The sequence below is a fragment of the Camelina sativa genome, chromosome 1 (assembly GCF_030686135.1).
Source record: "Camelina sativa cultivar CO46 ecotype springtype chromosome 1, ASM3068613v1".
NCBI classification, from domain to species: Eukaryota; Viridiplantae; Streptophyta; class Magnoliopsida; order Brassicales; family Brassicaceae; genus Camelina; species Camelina sativa.
In genome coordinates this window covers 366,661-387,183 of record NC_141880.1, presented here as the reverse complement: position 1 = coordinate 387,183, position 20,523 = coordinate 366,661, and the positions used below count along the sequence as shown (strand labels likewise).

The 20,523-nt window shown below is 37.0% G+C and overlaps 4 protein-coding genes and 1 long non-coding RNA gene across 8 annotated transcripts; all 5 read right to left on the bottom strand.

Moving 5' to 3' along the window:
• Window positions 1-62: 62 nt before the first annotated feature.
• LOC104714570 (hyperosmolality-gated Ca2+ permeable channel 2.3) lies at window positions 63-4,328 on the bottom strand. The gene is given in 11 exon segments (XM_087486873.1): window positions 63-460; window positions 696-929; window positions 1,345-1,620; window positions 1,702-1,978; window positions 2,065-2,363; window positions 2,447-2,626; window positions 2,707-2,916; window positions 3,004-3,067; window positions 3,156-3,305; window positions 3,398-3,749; window positions 4,137-4,328. Coding segments are annotated over 10 exon segments (2,100 nt in total). The 5' UTR covers window positions 3,679-3,749; window positions 4,137-4,328; the 3' UTR covers window positions 63-331.
• Window positions 4,329-4,772: 444 nt separating this feature from the next.
• On the bottom strand, window positions 4,773-8,029 carry LOC104713707 (cystathionine gamma-synthase 1, chloroplastic). Of its 2 annotated transcripts, XM_087487482.1 has the most exons (12): window positions 7,336-7,721; window positions 7,082-7,236; window positions 6,865-6,968; window positions 6,651-6,724; window positions 6,373-6,541; window positions 6,186-6,245; window positions 5,891-6,094; window positions 5,715-5,801; window positions 5,523-5,630; window positions 5,344-5,439; window positions 5,121-5,239; window positions 4,773-5,033 (listed from the first exon to the last, which is right to left on the bottom strand). In XM_087487482.1, the coding sequence occupies exons 1-12, from the start codon at window positions 7,626-7,628 to the stop codon at window positions 4,910-4,912; spliced, it is 1,593 nt and encodes a 530-aa protein (XP_087343608.1). In that variant the 5' UTR covers window positions 7,629-7,721; the 3' UTR covers window positions 4,773-4,909. The 2 variants fall into 2 exon arrangements, with proteins under 2 accessions (XP_087343608.1, XP_010429549.1); XM_010431247.3 differs by having other exon boundaries at window positions 7,082-8,029.
• Window positions 8,030-11,295: 3,266 nt separating this feature from the next.
• LOC104713105 (uncharacterized) lies at window positions 11,296-12,480 on the bottom strand. 3 transcript variants are annotated; one of them, XR_755614.3, is made up of 4 exons: window positions 12,282-12,480; window positions 12,079-12,144; window positions 11,512-11,599; window positions 11,296-11,404 (listed from the first exon to the last, which is right to left on the bottom strand). It is a non-coding gene; the product is annotated as an uncharacterized LOC104713105 (long non-coding RNA). The 3 variants fall into 3 exon arrangements; XR_015580830.1 differs by having other exon boundaries at window positions 11,296-11,400; window positions 11,508-11,599; window positions 12,282-12,478; XR_002037514.2 differs by having other exon boundaries at window positions 11,296-11,599.
• Window positions 12,481-16,466: 3,986 nt separating this feature from the next.
• LOC104712193 (uncharacterized) lies at window positions 16,467-20,474 on the bottom strand. The gene is made up of 15 exons (XM_087485271.1): window positions 20,021-20,474; window positions 19,752-19,919; window positions 19,526-19,659; window positions 19,294-19,432; window positions 19,057-19,202; window positions 18,895-18,966; window positions 18,715-18,810; window positions 18,573-18,632; window positions 18,421-18,495; window positions 18,260-18,313; window positions 18,046-18,153; window positions 17,345-17,959; window positions 17,156-17,254; window positions 16,947-17,054; window positions 16,467-16,850 (listed from the first exon to the last, which is right to left on the bottom strand). Exons 7-15 carry the CDS (start codon window positions 18,799-18,801, stop codon window positions 16,701-16,703), a joined length of 1,356 nt encoding a protein of 451 aa, XP_087341397.1. The 5' UTR covers window positions 18,802-18,810; window positions 18,895-18,966; window positions 19,057-19,202; window positions 19,294-19,432; window positions 19,526-19,659; window positions 19,752-19,919; window positions 20,021-20,474; the 3' UTR covers window positions 16,467-16,700.
• On the bottom strand, window positions 18,880-20,416 carry LOC147949412 (uncharacterized). Its single transcript, XM_087463279.1, has 7 exons — window positions 20,021-20,416; window positions 19,752-19,919; window positions 19,526-19,659; window positions 19,294-19,432; window positions 19,136-19,202; window positions 19,011-19,015; window positions 18,880-18,966 (listed from the first exon to the last, which is right to left on the bottom strand). The coding sequence occupies exons 1-7, from the start codon at window positions 20,414-20,416 to the stop codon at window positions 18,880-18,882; spliced, it is 996 nt and encodes a 331-aa protein (XP_087319405.1).
• Window positions 20,475-20,523: the final 49 nt, after the last annotated feature.

Here is a 20,523-nt window from a genome sequence, read left to right as displayed (position 1 = left end):
GCTTTCATCTCTTTGCTAAATATTCTCTGTTTAGCAAGTCACTTGTGTTAATGATTAAACCGTTACCAATCAATTTTTACTTCATTATATATTAAAAAAAAAAAAAAAGAATCAGAAAAAAATAAAAATAAAAAAAGTACTGTGAGATTATGGTCATGTGGTCTAATACAAAACTCGGTTAATACCCAATGTACAAGACAACCGGTTTAGTATGTGTACAGTAACTAACATACACCTTGAACATGTATATCATATGCAGCAAACTTCAAAAGGCTCAAGTAAAAGCATTTCTTCTCAGGCGCGTAACGCGTGAATGATGAAGCGGAGGATCTTAAGGTGAGATGTCTCGTGAGTTTTGTGATGCCGAAAGCGCAGGATCTCTATAAGCAACAACAAGTTTCGAATAGAATTCAGACATGTTTTGGTCTCTCTCGTCTTCTTTGTCTTTGTTTACCAGACACTGCAAAAGGGAAAAATACATCAATCATCATCACCATTATAAAGAAAAAAAACGTATACACTATATTCTTCTGACATTTATATTTGAGACTGCAAAAGATCCAGACTACATACGAAGTATTAACGACTATGCATAAGTGATTCTCTAAACTCTATAAACGTATACACTTTAGTATCTAGCCACATTCCTACCCTTGCAGCAAGAAGTGATTCTCTAATCTCTATAAAGCCTTTACCTCGGTAGGATACGATCTGAAATTTGGTAAAAACCGTCTTTGGCAATAAATGCTGAAAAGCACTGTGAGAATCGGCAGGGGTATTGTTAAATAAGATGCCCAAGGAACCTCTTTAAGCCCGAATAATCCGACTGCAATTATGTGCATTAGTACCAAAGAGAAGATAGTATAGCTGTGTACTATTGGCCAAAACTTTCCACCAGTTTCATACTTGGCCGCATATACGTTTAGGAGCTGCAACACAAATGGACCAATAAGGTGAATAAGTTATCTCTATCACCAAGTTGCAATGGATTCATTGAGGCAAAAACGAATTAAGTGACGAGAATATGGATTCTTGATGTAACGTTTTTGTCATGACTTAAGCTTCAAAAGGGACTTTCGGTTTAAATATGCTATTCGAGAATCTAGAAAAGAGATTACACATTAAGAGACGATAAAAGTGAGATTCTATATAACAAAAGGATGTGTAGTTGATTCATAGATTATAGAGCAGATATTCCTATATGGCTTTATCAGAGTTTTAAGGAGCATCAACAGAGGATATACTTAGCATTGTCCACAAACATCCAATTGGAATCATCTTAGATATTGTATTATTATAAATTCCCTACATAAATAAGCTGAACAGTACGATTGGCTTGGTTACCTGGTTGCGGTAGATGACATATCCAAGACAATAGTAACCCAACAAGAACGGCAGTATCAATGGCGAAAGGAAGAAGTACGTTATACCGAGAAGTCCAAAAAATAGAATCTTTGGGATTTCTTGGCAGAAAGGAGTTGAAGGAACCTCAAATTCTTTGTCATCTTCCTTGCCGAAAAGTTTATTTATTAAATTCCAAAGACGAGGAACCAAACGTAGGACCTCTGATGATAAACCAGTCCATCCAGATGTCACAACATAAGATACAAAGAACGATGCCTGCACCAATGATTAAAACATAACTCATGGTCTGAAATAATAAATTGTGGAAACCTTAAAACTGGGTTCTGTGTTGATTACCTGTGCAGGCACAGCTGCAGCAAGCACACGAGGAATAGTCTTAGGTTCAAGGAACACATTAACACGATAAAGAGCAGATCCGGACAGTACATTTGTAAAGAAACTGTTCCACACGGTAAAGATTAGAAGCTTGATACATGCAGATTTCTCGATCTGGCTATGAGAATTGAATCCTTGCATTGAGGAAAGTAGAAGCATAATGGGTGGTACTGTCAAAAGGAAAAGCTGGAAAATTAGACTCGGAAGATATCCCGTAATCACTGTGCTCACGATTTTCCTGCAATCATAAGAAGAAAAAAAGCTTTTTGTAGTTGGTTCAACTCAAACAAAGAAACCAACTTTATCCATTAGGGCTTTACTTACATATTTAATAAGCCTGTTAGAAAAGGGAACCAAGTCTCTAACTGGTGAAGATTAGCAAGACCTTGAACCACTACAACAGGGACAATGTATAGGATTAACAGAGCTACGAAAGCCACGAGCACCACCACATTGGAGATCCATCTTCTCACAAACGATGCAGTGAAAAATGGCCAATGAACATCACTAGGCTCCGGGGCTGTCTCAGTCAGCCATTGTGTTGGATCTATACCTTGCTGAATGTTTGTTGCTATTGCAGCACCATGTCTTGTCCTAAAGGAAACAAAAGCAGCTGGAACTTCCTAAAGGGTTTTGCAAAAAAAAGAAAGGAATGAATTATGAATATGTTGAAGAATGCAATCGTCACATAAAGCAAAATCCTCACCTCTCCTGCTCATAAAGACTGTTTCAATCTCATGTCGTCTTCTAACTTGTCAAGCTTCTTTTGGTAATGGTCAACCACATCAACATTCCTCCCAAACATCCCTAGAAACCCATCACGCCTACGAGATATGCTTATGGATTTTACTCGAGTTAGCTTCTTGTACAGCTTCTCAGCATCATTCTACCCATAGTAACAAAATATATGGATACCAAATATATGAATTCCAATATATAGAATCCTTACACGGCAGAAAAGCTTACCATGAGAACTTTTAACTTGTCTGTCCGATGAACAACTATATGAGAAAGATACGTGGAAGAATGATATTCCCTGAAAAAGTTTTCCACTGTCTCACTTATACTGTTCCCGGATACAAGAGGGACGCCACTGACCAGAACCGTAAATTCATGTGGCTGAGGCTTGGATGAAAAAAGATGAGCTATCCGCTTTGATGAAATGTACTTGTGCTCCTGCAAATTTAGTTCCAAGATTATATTATGTTCACAGATAGAGGCGCAAATAAGTTGAACGAATGGACCAAAAAAAAGACTTCTTACATGGTAAAGTAGAGAGCAAACAACTGCAGTGAAGATGTATATTGCGCAAAAGTGGAACCACAGCCTGAAGCAAAAACACATACAAGCATAAGAAATTAGTCAAGAGTAATAATAAAACAGGATACTGTTTAGGCATAGCTTTGATTTCTTACTTATTTGATCCATCGTTAACATTAGAAATGCTGAAGTTATCCATAGACTTCTTTGGCAGGTCAAAAAACTCTTCAAACTCGGTGCCCATATAATTAACCGGAAGAAGTATGAAGACTCCAACCACCGAAGCAAAGCTGAACACTCTTATACTGTCAAGAAAATGCGTTGAAGATTCAGATCACTTCTCCAGAAAGATTTAAAAAAATCAAACTTTAAGCAGATTCTTAATGAATCAAATCACCTGAAGACAAAAACACGAACGAAGACCAAAGCATCTAAGCCAAGATTCGAAAGGATTTCATCATTGGTAGGTTCCAGTGCTCTTTTGACCCAACCTGCTGTAGGCAAAAGCCTCTCGAGATTGAAATCATTTGACTGCTGAGATTTCCCGTCTTTAACAAGCCGGGGACCGTATACAGTGACATTGGCAGGCTGCTTTCTCAAAATTGAATACAAAGTGAAAAACAGAAAACAGAGCCCAAGATTGATTCCAACTGAAGTTAAAAGTGCTGAGAGAAGCATAACTCCAAATTGTGCCCTCCTAAAGCAACAAAAGGGATTGGTTTCAACCTAGCACTAGACCAAGAGAAGCACTGCTGCCAAATAATATGAATTGAGTAGCGTTAGGAGGGAGTTTACATAGAAACGAAGAACAATAATATACTCATTTGCAATGCAGAGTGAAATCAAACACAAATATAGATCATTAATCATCGCAAAGACCTCAGCAAATATGTGAAAATTGACACAGAAGATATTATTGTTGTAAAGAGCATGGAGACTGGAGAGTAGGCTAAACCGGAATAGTAGAACCCATACCAATCAACGATATCTTCAAGCAAATAAACGTTTTTCTAATATGGATCATTAGATGATTAGATAAAACAAAATCAAGAGACGATTCTTCCAAAAAGGCTGAAGCTTTTTCGATCAAAAAAAAAATCAAGAGGGAGGGAAAAACCAAAGAGAAAAGATCGAACCTTTTTGGCATGAGTCAGGTGAGGCGGTGATCTTCTCTGAGCTCTGACCATACATTCATTGCATACGATAAGTCCTTATACCGACATGATACAGATTTCTCGGTTCCTCCAAATTGGGTTTTTTCTTTTTCTTCTAATTTTTGCTTTGGGATTCAAAAAAGAATCAATATTGATTCCTTAATGTTACTTACTGCTGGGTCACATGGATTTGCGTGGTTAAAATTACAAAATTAGCCTTTTTCATGCCAATTAAATTATCTTCTTCTTTTTTTCTTTCTAACCAATCAATTAAATATCATATAATTATATAAAGAAAATAGAATTACAACTAGGCACGAGGTTTTTGTTATGAAATGTTAATAATCCAGAGAATAAAAAGACGAGGCATTTAGGATTGCCTTTAATGTTGATTGAAACAAAGAGAGGGAGAAGCAGGTGCAAGAGGGTTATGACCAATGTTCGAAGCCAAGACCTTGAGGATCCGAACACAAAGTGTTCTCACCACAACGCAATGGTCACATTGGTCGTTCACATCGACGCTCTTAGCCAATTTAACCTCTCTAAAAGGCTGATGTTTTTTTCCTTTCTTGAACAGACGGTATTATATGGGATTTTTTATCAGTATAACAAGCATAATAACAATAATAATACGAGATTATTTCAACGAAACAGTAAATGTCGCGGAACAATAGTTCAAAGACATTATCAAGGTGACTGAAACAGCAAGAGAGAGAAACAAAGACAAAGAAACGACGGGGTGATATCTCTCATCTTCAGATGGCTTCGAGAGCTTGAAGGACGTCAGCTTTGACATCTTCAAAGTCTTCAACTCCAAAGCTGAAACGAACCAAGTTATCTTTGATTCCATACTTCATCCTCTCCTCTTGCGTCAGATCCCTATTATTAATCAAACCGTCCAAATTACTTAGTCAAACTACAAAACGGTGATTTGATGAGTTTGTCAACTCAGAAGCATACACATACCAGTAGGACATGATGGCAGGTTGGTCCACGATGCTTTCGCAGCCACCGAAAGATGGTGCAATGTAAGGTATCTTGAGAGAATCCACAAACTTGATTGTCCTTTCAATGTCTCCATCAATCTACCCAATCAAGATAATCACGGTTTTCAGGATCATTTTACTCTTAATAGATGCTGAAACTTGCTTGAGTAGAGAGAGAGATTAGGTTGGTGATTGATCTTTACCTCGAAACTGACCACACCTCCAAAACCACTCATTTGTCGCTTGGCGAGTTCATGTTCGGGATGACTTGGAAGGCCTGGATAGTATACATGACTCACCTGCAAATCAAAATGCATTGATCGTTACAGTGTTGTCTCAGTAAATTTACTCAAAAAAAGCACACTCAAGAGATATCGCATACCTTAGGATGTGCCTCTAAAATTTCGGCCATTCTAAAAGCAGTCGAGTTCTGTTGCTTTACACGAAGATGCATTGTCTTCATGCCTCGGATGATTAGGTACGCAGCGTTCTGTTAACAAACTTATTATGATATTTCATGAAATAATTAAAGGCGTAATAAGAGAGAGATTCATGAGACGGTCAAGTAATTTACCGGGTTAAGTGTGCCTCCTAACACATGATGCAGATTGCGGATTTCTGAAACCAACTTAAGTGGACCGCAGATGCATCCACCAAGAACCTAAGCCAGGGTGTAACAATCTTTGTGAATTATACAGTCAATGAACGGTCTTTTAATGTTTTACAATACATGAAACACTTAATACTCACATCATTGTGTCCTCCAATGTACTTTGTAGCAGAGTGCACGACAAGATCAGCACCAAGAGCAAGGGCTTTCTGATTCATAGGTGTCGCGAAGGTGCCATCAATGCAAACAAGAGTTCCCCTTTTGTGACATATATCTGAAACTAGCTCAATGTCGACACATCTAAGGAATGGGTTTGTCGGGGACTCCGTGAAGAACAGAGCAACCTGCCAAACAAGTCGGAATGAATTTGAGAAACATATTCACTTTCCAACTGTAAGAAAAGAATATTTAGGCACAATATGTTACAGAACTGACCTTGAACTCATTCACTGCAGCTTCAAGCCCTGCGATATCAGCAGGATCAATCACAGTGACCTGGACATAAACATGATATCAATCATCCAACTTGAAATGGATCTATGTGGGTTATATAAACTGAGAAACTGGAAAAGTTCAAAAGGAAGACTGTAACTATAAAAATTTGGTGCTAATAGGTTCTTACAGTGATCCCCAACTTGGGAAGAAAATTCTCCATGAAGATTCTAGTCTTCCGGTAGCAATCTGTAGTAGTCACAATGTGTCCACCAGCAGGAACCAAAGCCAAAAGCATAACAGTGCTTGCACACATCCCAGAAGCCATAACCAAAGTCGATTCAGCTCCTTCAAGTGCACTACACATTATATTAATCAAACAAAACCAAAAAGCATCAAAGAAGATAATCTTCAGGAAAAGGCAAGTGTTATTATAAAAGACATAATTAAGATAATTATTATAATAACCTTATCTTCTCTTCAAGCACCACAGTCGTAGGGTTACCATAACGACCATACTCGAAACTCACACTTCTTTTCTCCTACAACAAATTCAAGTTTTTGAACACACCAAAACAAATAAAAAGTCAATGATTCCTGTCTAATAAAGATTGTTTCAACCTAATGAGTTACTCTATTCGAATAAATAAAAAAGCAAGGGACTACTCAATCAACAACGGACCTTGAAGTCAAGAAGCTCAGCAGTTTTCTTGAAGAAGTAGGCAGATGTGTTGACTACAGGAGTAGTGATAGCATCCGTGACTATACCACGTCCTAACCTTTCACCTGTTTAATAAAACCCCCCCAAAATCTAATAATAATCAGATATGAAAATTAAAATGCCCCCAAAAACGAAAGGAAATAGAAATGGATCTAGCGGTGGTGACGAGACGACGTACCGGCATGAATAGTAAGGCTCCCATCGGAGCTTAAGAATGAGTGTTTGAAATCCGTCAACTGTACACTACCTATCTTCTCCCTAACAAGCCCCTCCTCGGCCACCAAAACCTCCTCATCGAGCACGACGGGAGGAACGGCGGCCACGGGGGCGGCGGCGGCGGACGAGGCTGCGGCTGCAGATGCGGCGGAAGAAACCGCAGATGCAGACGAGGAAGCAGCAGCCGCCGCCGCCGCCGCCGAAGGTAACCCGGAGGAAGGGTTGTTGGACCACTTAGCCGCCACGATCTGCGCAACACCGATGTTGCTACAGTTTCTGCGGGCTTTGATGCTCAGCTGACGGACGAAATTAGGAGGAAACCTCAAGATCCTCGAGGATAATCCACCGTCTCCGGTGAATGAGGCAGAGATCCCGGCGGCGGCATTGACACGGCGGCGAGATGATCCACCGACGGGAGAACCGACGAGATCTGGATCAGAACGGCATTGAAAGCCGGAGATGGAGGATGTGGAGAAGATCGAAGGGCACTGGAAAGAAGAGACGGCCATTTGTTTCGTTTCTGTATCTCTCGATTGTGTCGTCTGTGTGTGGTTTAGAGGAGGTAGGTGCGAGCGTGAGGAGGGCTTTTTCTTTCTCCAATGGGCGGGTTTTTAACAAGCCTAAATATTGCTTTTTTTTTTGTCGTTTTGTGTCTTTAACCACTCCTTTGGGTTTAGATTAACTTAACCCAAATTATCCTAAACTAAACCACGGTTTTTTATTTTATTTTTTTTGCTTTTTAGGATTATTATTTTCTAATTTTGTTTGCTTGACAAACATTTTATTCTAATTTTTCTACATTACAAATATAGAACACGTTTCTTGCCAGATTTTTTAAACTTATCTCCAAATAAAAAAAAAAAAACTTGGAATTCGAGAATGTGTTTGTTTGTTGAGTTTTCTCAAATTCAAGTTCCAACTCATTTGTATTGTTAAATCATTCAATTTCATGTTGAAAATTTGCTTAAGAAACGACACTAATAATAACTTTCTAAAAGGCGAGAACGACACCTAAATACTGTAGTAGCTATTAGTAGTACTTTTTTTTTTGGGGAAACATCCTATTTCCCCCTCGGAACTATTATATCGTACCATATCCACTCCGATCTTTGACCTCGTTCTGTATTTCTCTCAAACTTAACTGCTTTACCTATTTTTACCCGAATCCATAATTCTATTGCTATTTCTCCATTGACTTTGGTTTAAATGGTTTTGAAATTAAATCTGATTATAAACCCACATAAAACCGGTATGAAATCAATTTATAACCCAAGTAACATATACAACCCGACCCGTCATGTTCTTCACTCGAAATCAAAAATCCCTAAATTTGTTTTGTAAAAACCCTAAACGGCTAAACCAGAAGAACAAATCATGAACAATTTTGAGGTAAAGAACATTAAATTGTTATAGAGAATGAGAAGAATAAGGATATCGAAAATCAAAACATATATTCACCAATGCTTAGGCTTAGCTGATAGCTAATCTGGAGTCTACAACGAGTCAAGCTGAAAAAAATGTACTTATTCTCCATGAAGGAGCTCTTGAATCTGCAAACACTGACACGATTCCTGGATTTTTGTTTTTTGGATCGAGTGCATATTGATCTCTCTACAAACGGATAAAAGAATATCACAATCTCTCAGCAATTTTGTTTATTTCTTTGGTAGATTTTTCAAAGTCCATCTCTCTCTCTCTCTCTTTCTCTCTTCAGCGTGACTATGTGGAATTAATTTATAATTTTTGTTATGGATTGTGTGAATTTAAAAACGATTATTGATCTCTCTCTTTCTCTATTTTTGTGTTGATACAGGGGAGACTGGAGAGTTTAGCTTAACCAACTTTGAAGATGGTCTTTTGTCATCTGCGTATATGGTTAGACTTCTTGTTGGTTCTCCAATAATCGCTGGATTGTCGAAAATATATACTTTTATAAACAGAATAATTTGTTTTTAGGTATATGTGTACTTAAAAGTCATTGTTTTGATTATCTGTCTTTTTATGATTGTTTGCAGGGTTTTGAAAAGAAGAAAACGAGAGGAAGAAGAAGACAAATCGATTTGGGAATTTTTGATTTTAGAGTTTTTTAGGTTTAGTTTTGTAATTGGGTTGAATTTTGGTTTAATCTGGTTAAATAAGTTCATTAGTTGGTTAGTCAAATAGTAAACCAACAGTAAACCGTATATTAACCAAGTTTCATGGGGTAATAGATAATATATGATATTCCGATGGGGAAATAAAAATAAAACTATGGATTCGGGTAAAAATAGGTGGAGCAGTTTAGTTTGAGGGAGATATAGAACGAGGTCAAAGATCGGAGTGTATCTAGTACGATATGATAGTTACGAGGGGGAAATAGGACGTTTTCCCTTTTTTTTTTGAGGAATATAACCTCTCTATCTTAATCATCTGGCTAATCCAAATTTGGTGGTTTTGTTTTGACTATGACCTAATTTTTTCTAAAAGAAAGATGGTTGTACTTCCAATAGAATCTATGTAACTAATCTAGCTAACAACTTGTAACAGTTGCAAACACTTTAAAACTTTTATTCACATCTATTTGGTAAAAACGATCAAAATGCTCCTACGGTAATTGAAAATTTGTCTTCTATAGTTTTTTAAAAATGTATTAATCGTATTGTGTTTAACAATTGGACCCGAACTATAATAATAAATAAGGTCCACTTGAACGAGAAATCGTTAGTGTGGTCTGGGTCCAAACACCACCAATATAAGTCTTTAAAGACACCATCATGAGTCACACTTTAAAAGCTTTTGTATTTGTGGTCATTTTTGTTCGTGTAGCGATTAACAAGATTTTTAAAAAGATGTGAAAAAAAAAACACGATTGAAACTTATAGGGTAGTCAATCTAAATAAAATTCATATGAAAACGAATGATAGCTGGAAACAAAAAAAAAAAAAAAAAGAGGAAAAAAAAGTCAATCAGTCAGACAAAACAGAACAGTTTGGTAACCCTCTGATGACTCCCTCAGCTTTACTTGTACTTGTTGGGTGAATGGTAATGTGAGTTTAAAAAAATGTTCTTACTATTATTTTACTAATATGCCACTTAAAATGTGTGAACGTGCGTTTTGAGACCTGAGGGTAGGTCGCGTTGCTTTTGATTATTATTTTTATTTATGGATTTTGAGAACTAATGAATGACTTCGTTAAATTATTATACTATTGTTTACTTATTGAAGACAAATCAGTGAATTATTTCATGACTGAATCATTAAACATATGCGAAATAACATGAAACACTTTACAAACAAACAAAAACTGATATAAAATTCGCACAAGGATATGTGATTCATCGGAAACAATCAAAAGATGCCGTGTAGGTAGGTTATCATTATTGTTATGTTCACTAAAATTTTGGGACCCTACATATTCGCCGGCTTTAATAAGTCTTTAACTATAGCCAGAAATATAATTGGCTATCCATATATAAGGCTGGAAAAATACAAATCCTAAACAAAAATTAAAGAAAAGAAAATGTCTATAATCTTTGAGTAACGCATTTGATTGAGATTTTGATATGAGCTAGGTTTCCATTAATGATTACGACCTACTGTATAACATTTCTCAATTGTCTAATTTAGATTTTGTTGATTGATAATGAAGATTATATTTTCTCTACCCAATTTAAATCGAAACAACTATCAGTTTGATCATAGCCAGCCAAATGGACCACAAAAACACTTACAATGATGTTTTTTTTTTTTTTTTTTTTTTTTATATATTGAAAAAGCCATACAAAAATGATTCTTTAAGTTGTCATCCGTCCAATGAAGAAAGCACCAACAATAAAATTAACCGATAACTACGTCTCCCATGACTGCCATTAACGTCTGTGTCACTATTATTGTAATGTTCAATGGTCATATAGACTCATAGAGTGATTTGTTTATGAATTCTAATTCCCATAGTTTTCTTTTGTGTCGACGGTTTCAAAATCACTGCGACTTTTTGTATACCCAAAGGTTAACCAACGTTGACACCTTTATTTGCGGATTACTAGATCAATCACTCAATACTGTTAAGAAACCTAAATATAGATTACTTAAAGTCAGGCTAGAAAATCAATCAGTGATAACTATCAAATAACACATTCGATTACAATCTTTGGTTTCGATAGATAGGTTATAGTATCAATTTATAGTTGTGATGATAATAGAATTGGTGTTTATTGAATAGCAAAGCAACAAAAAAGGACAGCGGGTTTAAACCAAAATGGTGGTATATGATTTGCTTTCTCAGACAAAAAGCTTTTCCTCTTCCTAGTCAAAAACAGAAAAATCGAAAAGAGAAAAAATCGTCAAAGAGGGGAGATATATAGCATAAGATGAAACAGCTACATTTGGAGATGATATAACAAATCACTTGCTTTTATCTTCTTATTGTGAAGGGTGAGAAGAGTTGGTTTAGTGATGAGCAGCCTTAGCTTCCGCCTTAATCTGTGAGTTCTTCTTTATCTGCATTTATGAAGAAGTATCATCAATCACTTAGCAAACCACAATCAGGATGAATAAACAATGATGGCATGCTCTTAAGGTAGTAGTAACCTAACCTACGCTCGATCTGCATAACTATTTTTCTTAGGGTTTGGAAACCGGACATACCATTGCAAACTAATGATGATTTGAAAGGCAACAAAAGAAATACATTGCAGTAATGAGAAAAACTTCTACTAAACATCAAGTAAAGCTATGATCATAAAGTGGAATATGATATTAGAACTCAGGCATAACCACTGTATTCAGATAAGGATCATGTTACTTGCGAGCAGATTACTCCAAGTAAAAGGAGAAAAGTAACAAACTTGTAATTCAGATATCTAATTAGCTTATACTATGCAATGATATAAATAAAATCTACTAATAGCCAAGACAAAAAAATCGGAACTTCAGAGTATAATTGAAGCAACATCACATAAGATTCGATAGAGATGTACCTTCAAAGCCTTGAGCTTCACGTTCCCGTAGATGAGACCCAACCCGAAAGCCGAAGCACGAGCAACCTAATTCGATGATACACAAAACAAAAGACTCGATGACGAACTCTTAAAAACCAAAATTCCTACAAATCAAAATACAGATCGAGAAACTGATCGGAGAGAGAGAGAGAGAGAGAGAGAGAGAGAGAGAGATTGATTACCAGAGCAAGAGTGCTGGTACCGGAGTAAAGTCCTGGAGGTGGCGCCATTGATTGATCAGCAGGTTCTTCGGTCAGAGATTCAATTAAACCCTAAAACCCCCCAAATCGATCGAATCTTCTTCCGAAATCTCAGATTCGCGAGGAGTGATTAATATGAAAAGACCTCAGCGGCTCCTTTGTCTCCGTGTCTTCTTCTCAGGGAAAAAATAATATTCACTGGGCTTTATACGGGCCTTTAATTAATAGCTAATAATACTTTAGGCCCATATCCTTCTTACTCCAATTTTTTTTGTAATTTTAATTTTTTATCCTATGCACTTTTAACAAACCCTTTAGGGCATCCACATCAAAAGATTTAACCAAAGTATCTTAAACCATATTTTATTTTAAATTTTGAAAAAAATGAAATTAAGAATTTCTTAAGAAACTTAGATATTTTATGCGTCCATTGAAAGTTGTTAAATTTGAGGTTCTTAAAAAAGTATATATATATTTTTATTGTAAATTATTATGGTATTTTGTTTAAATTCATAAGACTTGTATACTTTTAAAAAACTTAAAAATATTGCATTTAATAAAAATTTAAACAAACATTACATAAAAGCATATTAAAAATAAATTACGAAATGATTAATTTTAATATTGATTTGTGCCAAACTTTTCCCATATATGCTCAACCAAATCCGCTTGCAGTCGGTCATGTATTTTCTTGTCACGAACTTCATTTCGAATGGTTATCGTATCGCCCATCATATTTCTGAGATTTGAAGGGATGTCTGTAGAATACGTGAAATCCACTTCTGAAGTTCGGTTTGATTCTACTTGTGCAAATGTGGCCTCATCATACTGAGTATACCCATCACGTTTATCTTCTACAATCATGTTGTGCAATATGATACATGCTCTCATTATGTTTCCAATTTTTACCTTATCCAACATAAGAGCTGGGTTTTTGACTATGGCAAATCGAGCTTGCAAGACTCCAAAAGCACGTTCGACATCTTTACGTACAGCTTCTTGGTACGTAGCAAATAACGATGCTTTCGGATCTTGTGGCATTGAAATTGATTTGACAAAAGTAGCTCATTTTGGATAAATACCATCGGTGAGATAGTAAGCCATACGATATTGTTGTCCGTTGACAAAGTATTTTACTTTGGGAGCTACACCTTGTAATATGTCATCAAAAACTGGTGAGCGATCGAGAATATTGATATCGTTTAATGTACCTGGAGCTCCAAAAAATGCGTGCCATATCCAGAGGTCTTGTGAAGCTACAGCCTCTAAAACAATTGTTGTCTTTCCAGATCCACGTGTATATTGACCTTTCCATGCAGTCGGGCAATTCTTCCACTCCCAATGCATACCATCTATGCTTCCTATCATCCCGGGAAATCCGCGTACCTCTCCAATATCGAGTAGTCGCTGAAGATCTTCTGGTGTGGGCCTGCGTAGATACTCATCTCCAAATAAATGAACTATTCCTTCAACAAACTTTTCCAAACATAACATAGCAGTGCTTTCAGCAAGACGGAGGTATTCGTCAAACGCATCCGCTGCAGAACCATACGCCATCATACGAATTGCTGCTGTACACTTTTGTATTGCAGAGAGACCTAGCCTTCCGTGACCATTTCTTCTTTGTTCAAAGTATGGAACTTCTGTTGAGAGTCGTTCGACAATATGCAATTCGTGACCAAAAAGTACCAAATTTTTTATCAACAGCAACAACTGGATCCTTGCTAGTGTTGAGCCAAGCACCGATGAGGGCCACATCTTCTGTGTGTGACCACTTCCTTCTACGCTCCTTTGATTTCTGTTCACCTACAGGTCCCTCCTCAGCATACGAATGGGTTTCAAGGGTGTGGCTTTCTTGTTGACTACTTAACAGGTCCACAAAACCTAAAGCTTCACTAAATGGGTCCATAGGCAAGTTTCTGGGTTGAGTTTAAAAGAGGATCGAGAATAATGAAGGGTTGATTGTCTGGTTATGTGTGTAAAGGAGAAGAAAGGTATGTGTTTAGGTTCAGCTAAACACTTAATATATAACTAGAAGTGAGGTATAACCGTGTAAGTGTATTTGGTTTTTAAATATTGATAACAAGCCATCAATGACAACTACCAAGCATTGAGTATAACCTAACACTAGACAATAAGTGTATTACTGTGACAACAACCAACAATGTGTGTTTAAGTGTGACAATACAAGCAAACAATGATAAGTTTCAAAGCATTGAGTGTTTAAATGTGACATTTACCAAACAGTTCTTGTCAATTTAATGATGCAAATTCATGATGCAAATAACCGAAAGACTAAGAAAGAGAAAGAGACATCAATGACCAACCAAAGACCCTTAAAGCCAGCAACTGAAGAAATTATACACTAGCAGAATCACTCAAAAGGAGAAACGAAACTCACTTGTTGAAGTAATTGTGGTAAGCGTTTCGCAAATCGGCGCAGGGAGAAGTAGAGGAGCGAGCTGAAGTTGAATCCTTTTTCTTCAATAAACCCATCTTCCCAATCTCACTACTACTCTGTCAGCTTAGCAACTCTGAAAACCCATCTATAAATAATTCAGAAACCAAAAAAAAACGAAATAGTATCACTCTTAAGAAAAGGATAAAAAGACAATAATACAAATCCTAACACAAGCTTTACTACAACTCATCACAAACAAACATAGAAATATATAAAATCGAACATAACCACCAAAAGACACCAAACAGAGAAAGCTGTCTCATAGCATGCTCCTTTCACATTTGACTCAAGAGTCTTTGTCAAATACTTATGTACAGATACCTTGTTGAATTGCCTCATTTAAGACAATTAAACCATATGTTGTTGTCTCTCTACAAACAATGGCGTTTATTCAAACCTAAATCAAAACATAAAACAGAGGATGGAGGGACAAATTCAAGATTTGCCTAAAAGAGAAACATGGATCAAACGAATTGAAGAAAGACAAAAAAAAAGAAGAAGAAGAAGAGAGGATCAAATAAAAAGAAAAAAATCAATCAAAAAAACTAGACATCTCTAGTCACATGTAATGGAACCCTATACAGATCTTCGTAGTGCTTATATCAAAAGGAAGACGCAAGTTAACATCCACACAACACATATATATATGGACGATGTTACAGAGCTATCAAGATATCAATTTCACAAAATCACATCAACAGAATCAAAACACACATCTAAAATAAACAATTTACACTACCAGAGAAACACACATCTAAGAGGTCAACCATGTTAACTTCAGTGGTAGAAGACGCAATACTCATTCCATTTTTTACAAAGATTTTGAACCCTACTCATAATACAAGAGCAAGAGCAAGAGCAGCATTGCCGCCAGCAAGCTGAATTGGCAATTTGATAAGTCAGTGGAGATCGCAAGAAAACAAATTACACATAAAAAAACAAGATTTTTGATTCATGGGCATATGATTTAACCAGATTCAAATGCAAATTCACCACCAAAACTTCAAATTCATTCACTAGTCTAAATCGATCCGTTACCGAACCAAACACATATCAAAATCGGAGTTTTTTAGTAATAGATTTGGAATTCAGCAAAACAACACAGAAGAAAAGAAAGTGGGGAGGGGGACATACGACGGGATCACCGGAGAGAGACGAGAGAGAAGAGAGAGATCGCCGGAGAGAGACGAGAGATCGCCGGAGCAAAGCCGAGAGCAAAGACGTTTCTCACAATAAAATCGCCGGTGAGAGACGAGAGATCCCGGAGCAAAGCAAAGAAATCTAGCTGATCTCAGCCGTTGTCCATCACCGCCTTGTCGGTTAATTTCTTCTTCTTCTTCAATCCCACCACCGCCTTGTCGGTTCATTTTTTCTTCTTCTTCTGTCGATCAAAGGAGAGAGACGAGAGAGAAGAGAGAGAAGAGAGAAATATAATTAACAAAAAAATATAAGAAAAAAATTATTTTTCTCCCACCCAATCAGAAACTGACACACCTACATTTCTAAACATACCAAAAACATCTTAGCTAAAGAACGATTCTAAACTAAATCATACCAAAAAAATTAAATTTAATCACATATAATACTTTAGAAACCCTTAAGCAATTGCTTAAATCCTTTGATGGACTTGCCCTTAATAAAAAAATTTGTATATAGAAACCAAGGTTGAAAATCAAATGTATATATATTTTTTTAATCAATAACGGTTTTAAAAATAACAATCATCACATGTTTTTTTATAAAATTTAATATATAGAAATATCGTCACCATTCCCTCAATGTGTTTAAATGTTGCCCAAAAATATAAATAAAAAAACTTGTGTAACATTTAAATGTTGTAGACAGTGAAGTTGAACAAAGCAATAATTTGCAAAACTTGTTTCTTTCGTTTTGAGAAAAAAAGAAAAGAAAAAACGAAGGAAGAGTTTTGGTCAGTTGCTTCACTTCCAAGCTTTCCTTCCTCTGAACTGGCTTCCGCTGAGGCTATTCTTCCTTTTCTTGGCTATCTTTGATTTCCCAGCCTTTCTTCTTATTGCAGCCAGAGGCATATTCTTCTTGTGCTCCTTCTGTCTATTGCTCGATCCTCCGGTCTGCGTTCGTTTTCAATTCACACAATTAAGTATTGGATCATATATTATCAAACAAACATATTATATGCTTAACAACGGAAACAACAAACAAGATACCTTCTTCTGCTTGATGGCAGTCTTGGATTTATATTTCCCTCTGTCCTCCCTACCCGCTTTAACTAACTCCAGCCTTTCTTCTTTTGTTAGTTTATGCCTTATGTGAGCCTGTGAATAAGAGTCATAAAAAATTTCAGTTAATATCGAATCTGTGCGAGACATTTAATTTGTGACTAAAAATGGATCAGCTTCTCATAGTAACAGCTTACTTCAAGTTTGGCTGGATCGACCAGCTTCTTACTTAGCTGATCAGAATCCGGAACTTTGAATCCTTTTCGAGCCAATGCAATTTTCACATCCTTCTTTGCCTGTATGTGACACCAAAACATCAACCACGTTGGACTTCTTTATACCAAAAACAGGAAAAAGGAGCTTCTCTCTCTTTCGTATATTTATACCTTAAGTTCTTTGATTTTTCGGAAGTCCTCATTCGAAAGTATGCCATCACTTTCACCAAAAGATGGCTGTTCGCTCTTTGCTTCTGCGCATCTCTTCAGTGCTCGTAGGCTTGTATCAGCAGTGAGAAGACTCGCATCAAAATCTTCTATCTTCCTTTTCTTCCCCTTTGCTTTCTCTTTGTTTCCACTACCCTCCACAGAAGAATCAGAAGCTTCTCCATCATCTTCTTCGCTTTCCGAATCAGTCTCGGCTTCATTACTGACGTTCTCCTCTTCCTCTTCATCACCACTGACCAAAGGATCAACATCACTACTATCATCTTGATCAACATCACTACTATCATCTTCAGTGTTATTCATATCATCACCATCATTAGAATCTTCTTCAGCCTCGTCCTCAGTTCCACAGTCATCAGGTATCAGCTCCTGTTCCATATCACCATCACTGCTAGGCAACGACACGTCATCATCGTCACTCTCATTATTATCACTTTCTTGCAATAACTCAACATTGGGAACATCGCTGAAGACAGTAACTTCTCCATATTGTTTAGGTCTGGCAATGGGACCCCCAGGACGGCCACGGTCTTTTTTCACTAGAAGCGAAGGGTTGATCTGAAATTTCAAAATGTAGTTAAATTGGTTAACCACAATACATCGATTACTTTGTTTCCAATTAACAAATGAAATGCTTCTTCTACCTCTCTGAACAATGCTATGAGGGAACGAGATGCTGCGGAGATAGCTTTATTATGGGCATGGTCCTTTTTATACCGAGCAAGATCTTGCAGCAAGTCTTCAGTCATCAACTGAAGTATAGGAGCCAAGAAGGAATACAATTCAGAAAAAAAAGGATTGGTGCTGTATAACTACATTTCTATGAGGATAATTAAACCAGAGTTAACAACTAGTTACCTCGTGAATCCTAAGGCACATTTCTCGTACCACATTGAGTCCGACAGCAATAGCCTGGTTACATAAATGAAAACAATGAATTAAAAAGAAGAATAATATAGTAAATGATAGATAAAGCTTTCTAGTTAAGTCCCTTGATGTGAGAAAGCTTGAAATCACACCTCAGGAAGTGAACCGTTGTGTAAGAACTCATTTACTATTTGCTTGAACAGTGGCTCCACGGCATCCGAAGGTACCTGCCCGAGACAAAATTATTGCGAGGATTGAAGAATGAGAAAATAGATAAAGCTTTAAAGTGGAAATGTTACTATACCCCATCATGGCAAGCCTGAACCGCTGCTGCAAGTATATGTGTAGTGTCATTTCTACCTTGCTGCATTTAAGAGCATCCCTAGCTATTTTAATCAAATTTCAACAGAAATTTTTTAAAAGGTCAGTTACCGAATCTTACTTACCTTAGCATAGTTTTGAAGATAAGTATAAAAGCTTAATAAATGCAACTTGTGAAGACCAATTGTTCGTGCAATAACTTTTATCATCATCAACCTGGTCTGCAACATGGAGGAAACCAAATAGAAAGTTAGTTAGCTCATATGTTTCTATAGAATGGATGAAGCGACTTAAATAATAGTTACCTCAACCCGTTCACTAGTTTTCCCAATGCTCTTGCCAGTCTGAAGCCGGGAAAGCAACTTCTCGGCAAAATTCTGTAAAAGAAGGAAAACATTCAATTATACACTACCGTAATTACTTTCCCTGCATACGACACACTACAAAAAGCTAGGAAATTAATGAACCTGTGCATCATTTAGATGATTAAGAGGTGAATAAGTTGAAGGGGTGTTCTCAGACGACGCACGCTGCTTTTTTTAATACTTCGCATCGCGCGCTGCAGTTTTGCTTGCTTTTTCTTTTTGCTAGAAGATGTACCTTTGTTGTTAGCCTAAACATCGGAAGTGAAAATTTCTATCAACAACTAGTAAGCGTTTCATAAATCATACTCTGTAATAAAATTCATGTATAATGTTGTTTACCTTGTAAACAGCGTCTCTGTTAATCATAACCTCAGATGCTTGCTTTGACTCCTCTTCATCGCCACTTGAAGCATCACTATCATCCTCAGCGTCAATGTTGTCGTAGTCAAGAAGAAACCGAAGGGAAGATATCATGATCCTGAACATGTTATAAAAAGAGAAGTTAGTATTGTCATCATATCAAAAATATTCCACAGTTAGGATCAATAAAGAAAGAGAAAGATTATATTACCTAGGTGAAGTGTGAAAGCACGCTTCACAAATAGCAATTGCTACTCTGTCATGTTTATCACCAAACCAGACCTTTCTCTTGGGAAGCTCACAAAGGGTAACAAGTGCTCTCTTAGCCTTGTTTTCATCTTCTTGCTACAAACAAGCATAGTCATGATATTATCTACCTTATAAACTCAGTAACACAAAATCCTATGAGAAGGAAATTAAAAGAAAAAAGAATTAACCTCCAGCGTCGAGAACACAATCTTCTGAAGTGAATTGTGCCTTGGATCAGTGATACTCATCTTACGAATGGTCTGAACAATGTGAGAGAAAGCAATCTTTCGCAAGTTTTTATCACCAAGAGTCTGAATATTCAGAAACAGAGCCAGCAAATCCTCCATGACAAGACTCTTTTTTTAACACACCAAGAAAACAGTTGAAGAATCATATTAACAAAAAAAAAACATACCTTCTCAATTACGAGCAGCTCATATTCACATTAAAAACATACCTTTCGATTCATGAGAAGAATCAGAGCTTGCGCAACATGGTTCCTAAGCCCCGACGGCATTGCAAGGCATGAGGTACGGAGTAAATCAGTCAATTGTGTTGGAAATGCGGCTAGATGCTTCGGGTAAAACGGAGTGACATGAGCGAGAAACATGGCTCGATCGCCGAGTTCCTTGGCAACGGAAGTGTCGGAGCCGACGGAGGAGTAAGTGAGAGCCGCCTGTTGCTGAAAGAGATCGACGGAGGCATTGAACTGCTTGTAAATCAATTGGACCTCCGTTTCGTAACCCTCTGGGTCACGCTTGATTTGGCCCTGAAGGATAGGAAGGCTGAGGTTCTCGGAGCTCCGACCAGACGCCTTCAAAGACTCCGTCGTAAGACCTAGAGATCCGGCCATAATCAGAGAGGGAAAGAAACCCTTAGGGTTTACTATACAGAACAGAAAAAAAAAAAAAGAGATAAACTTTTGAATTTTGATCTACTTATCCTTTAGGTTAAGTATTC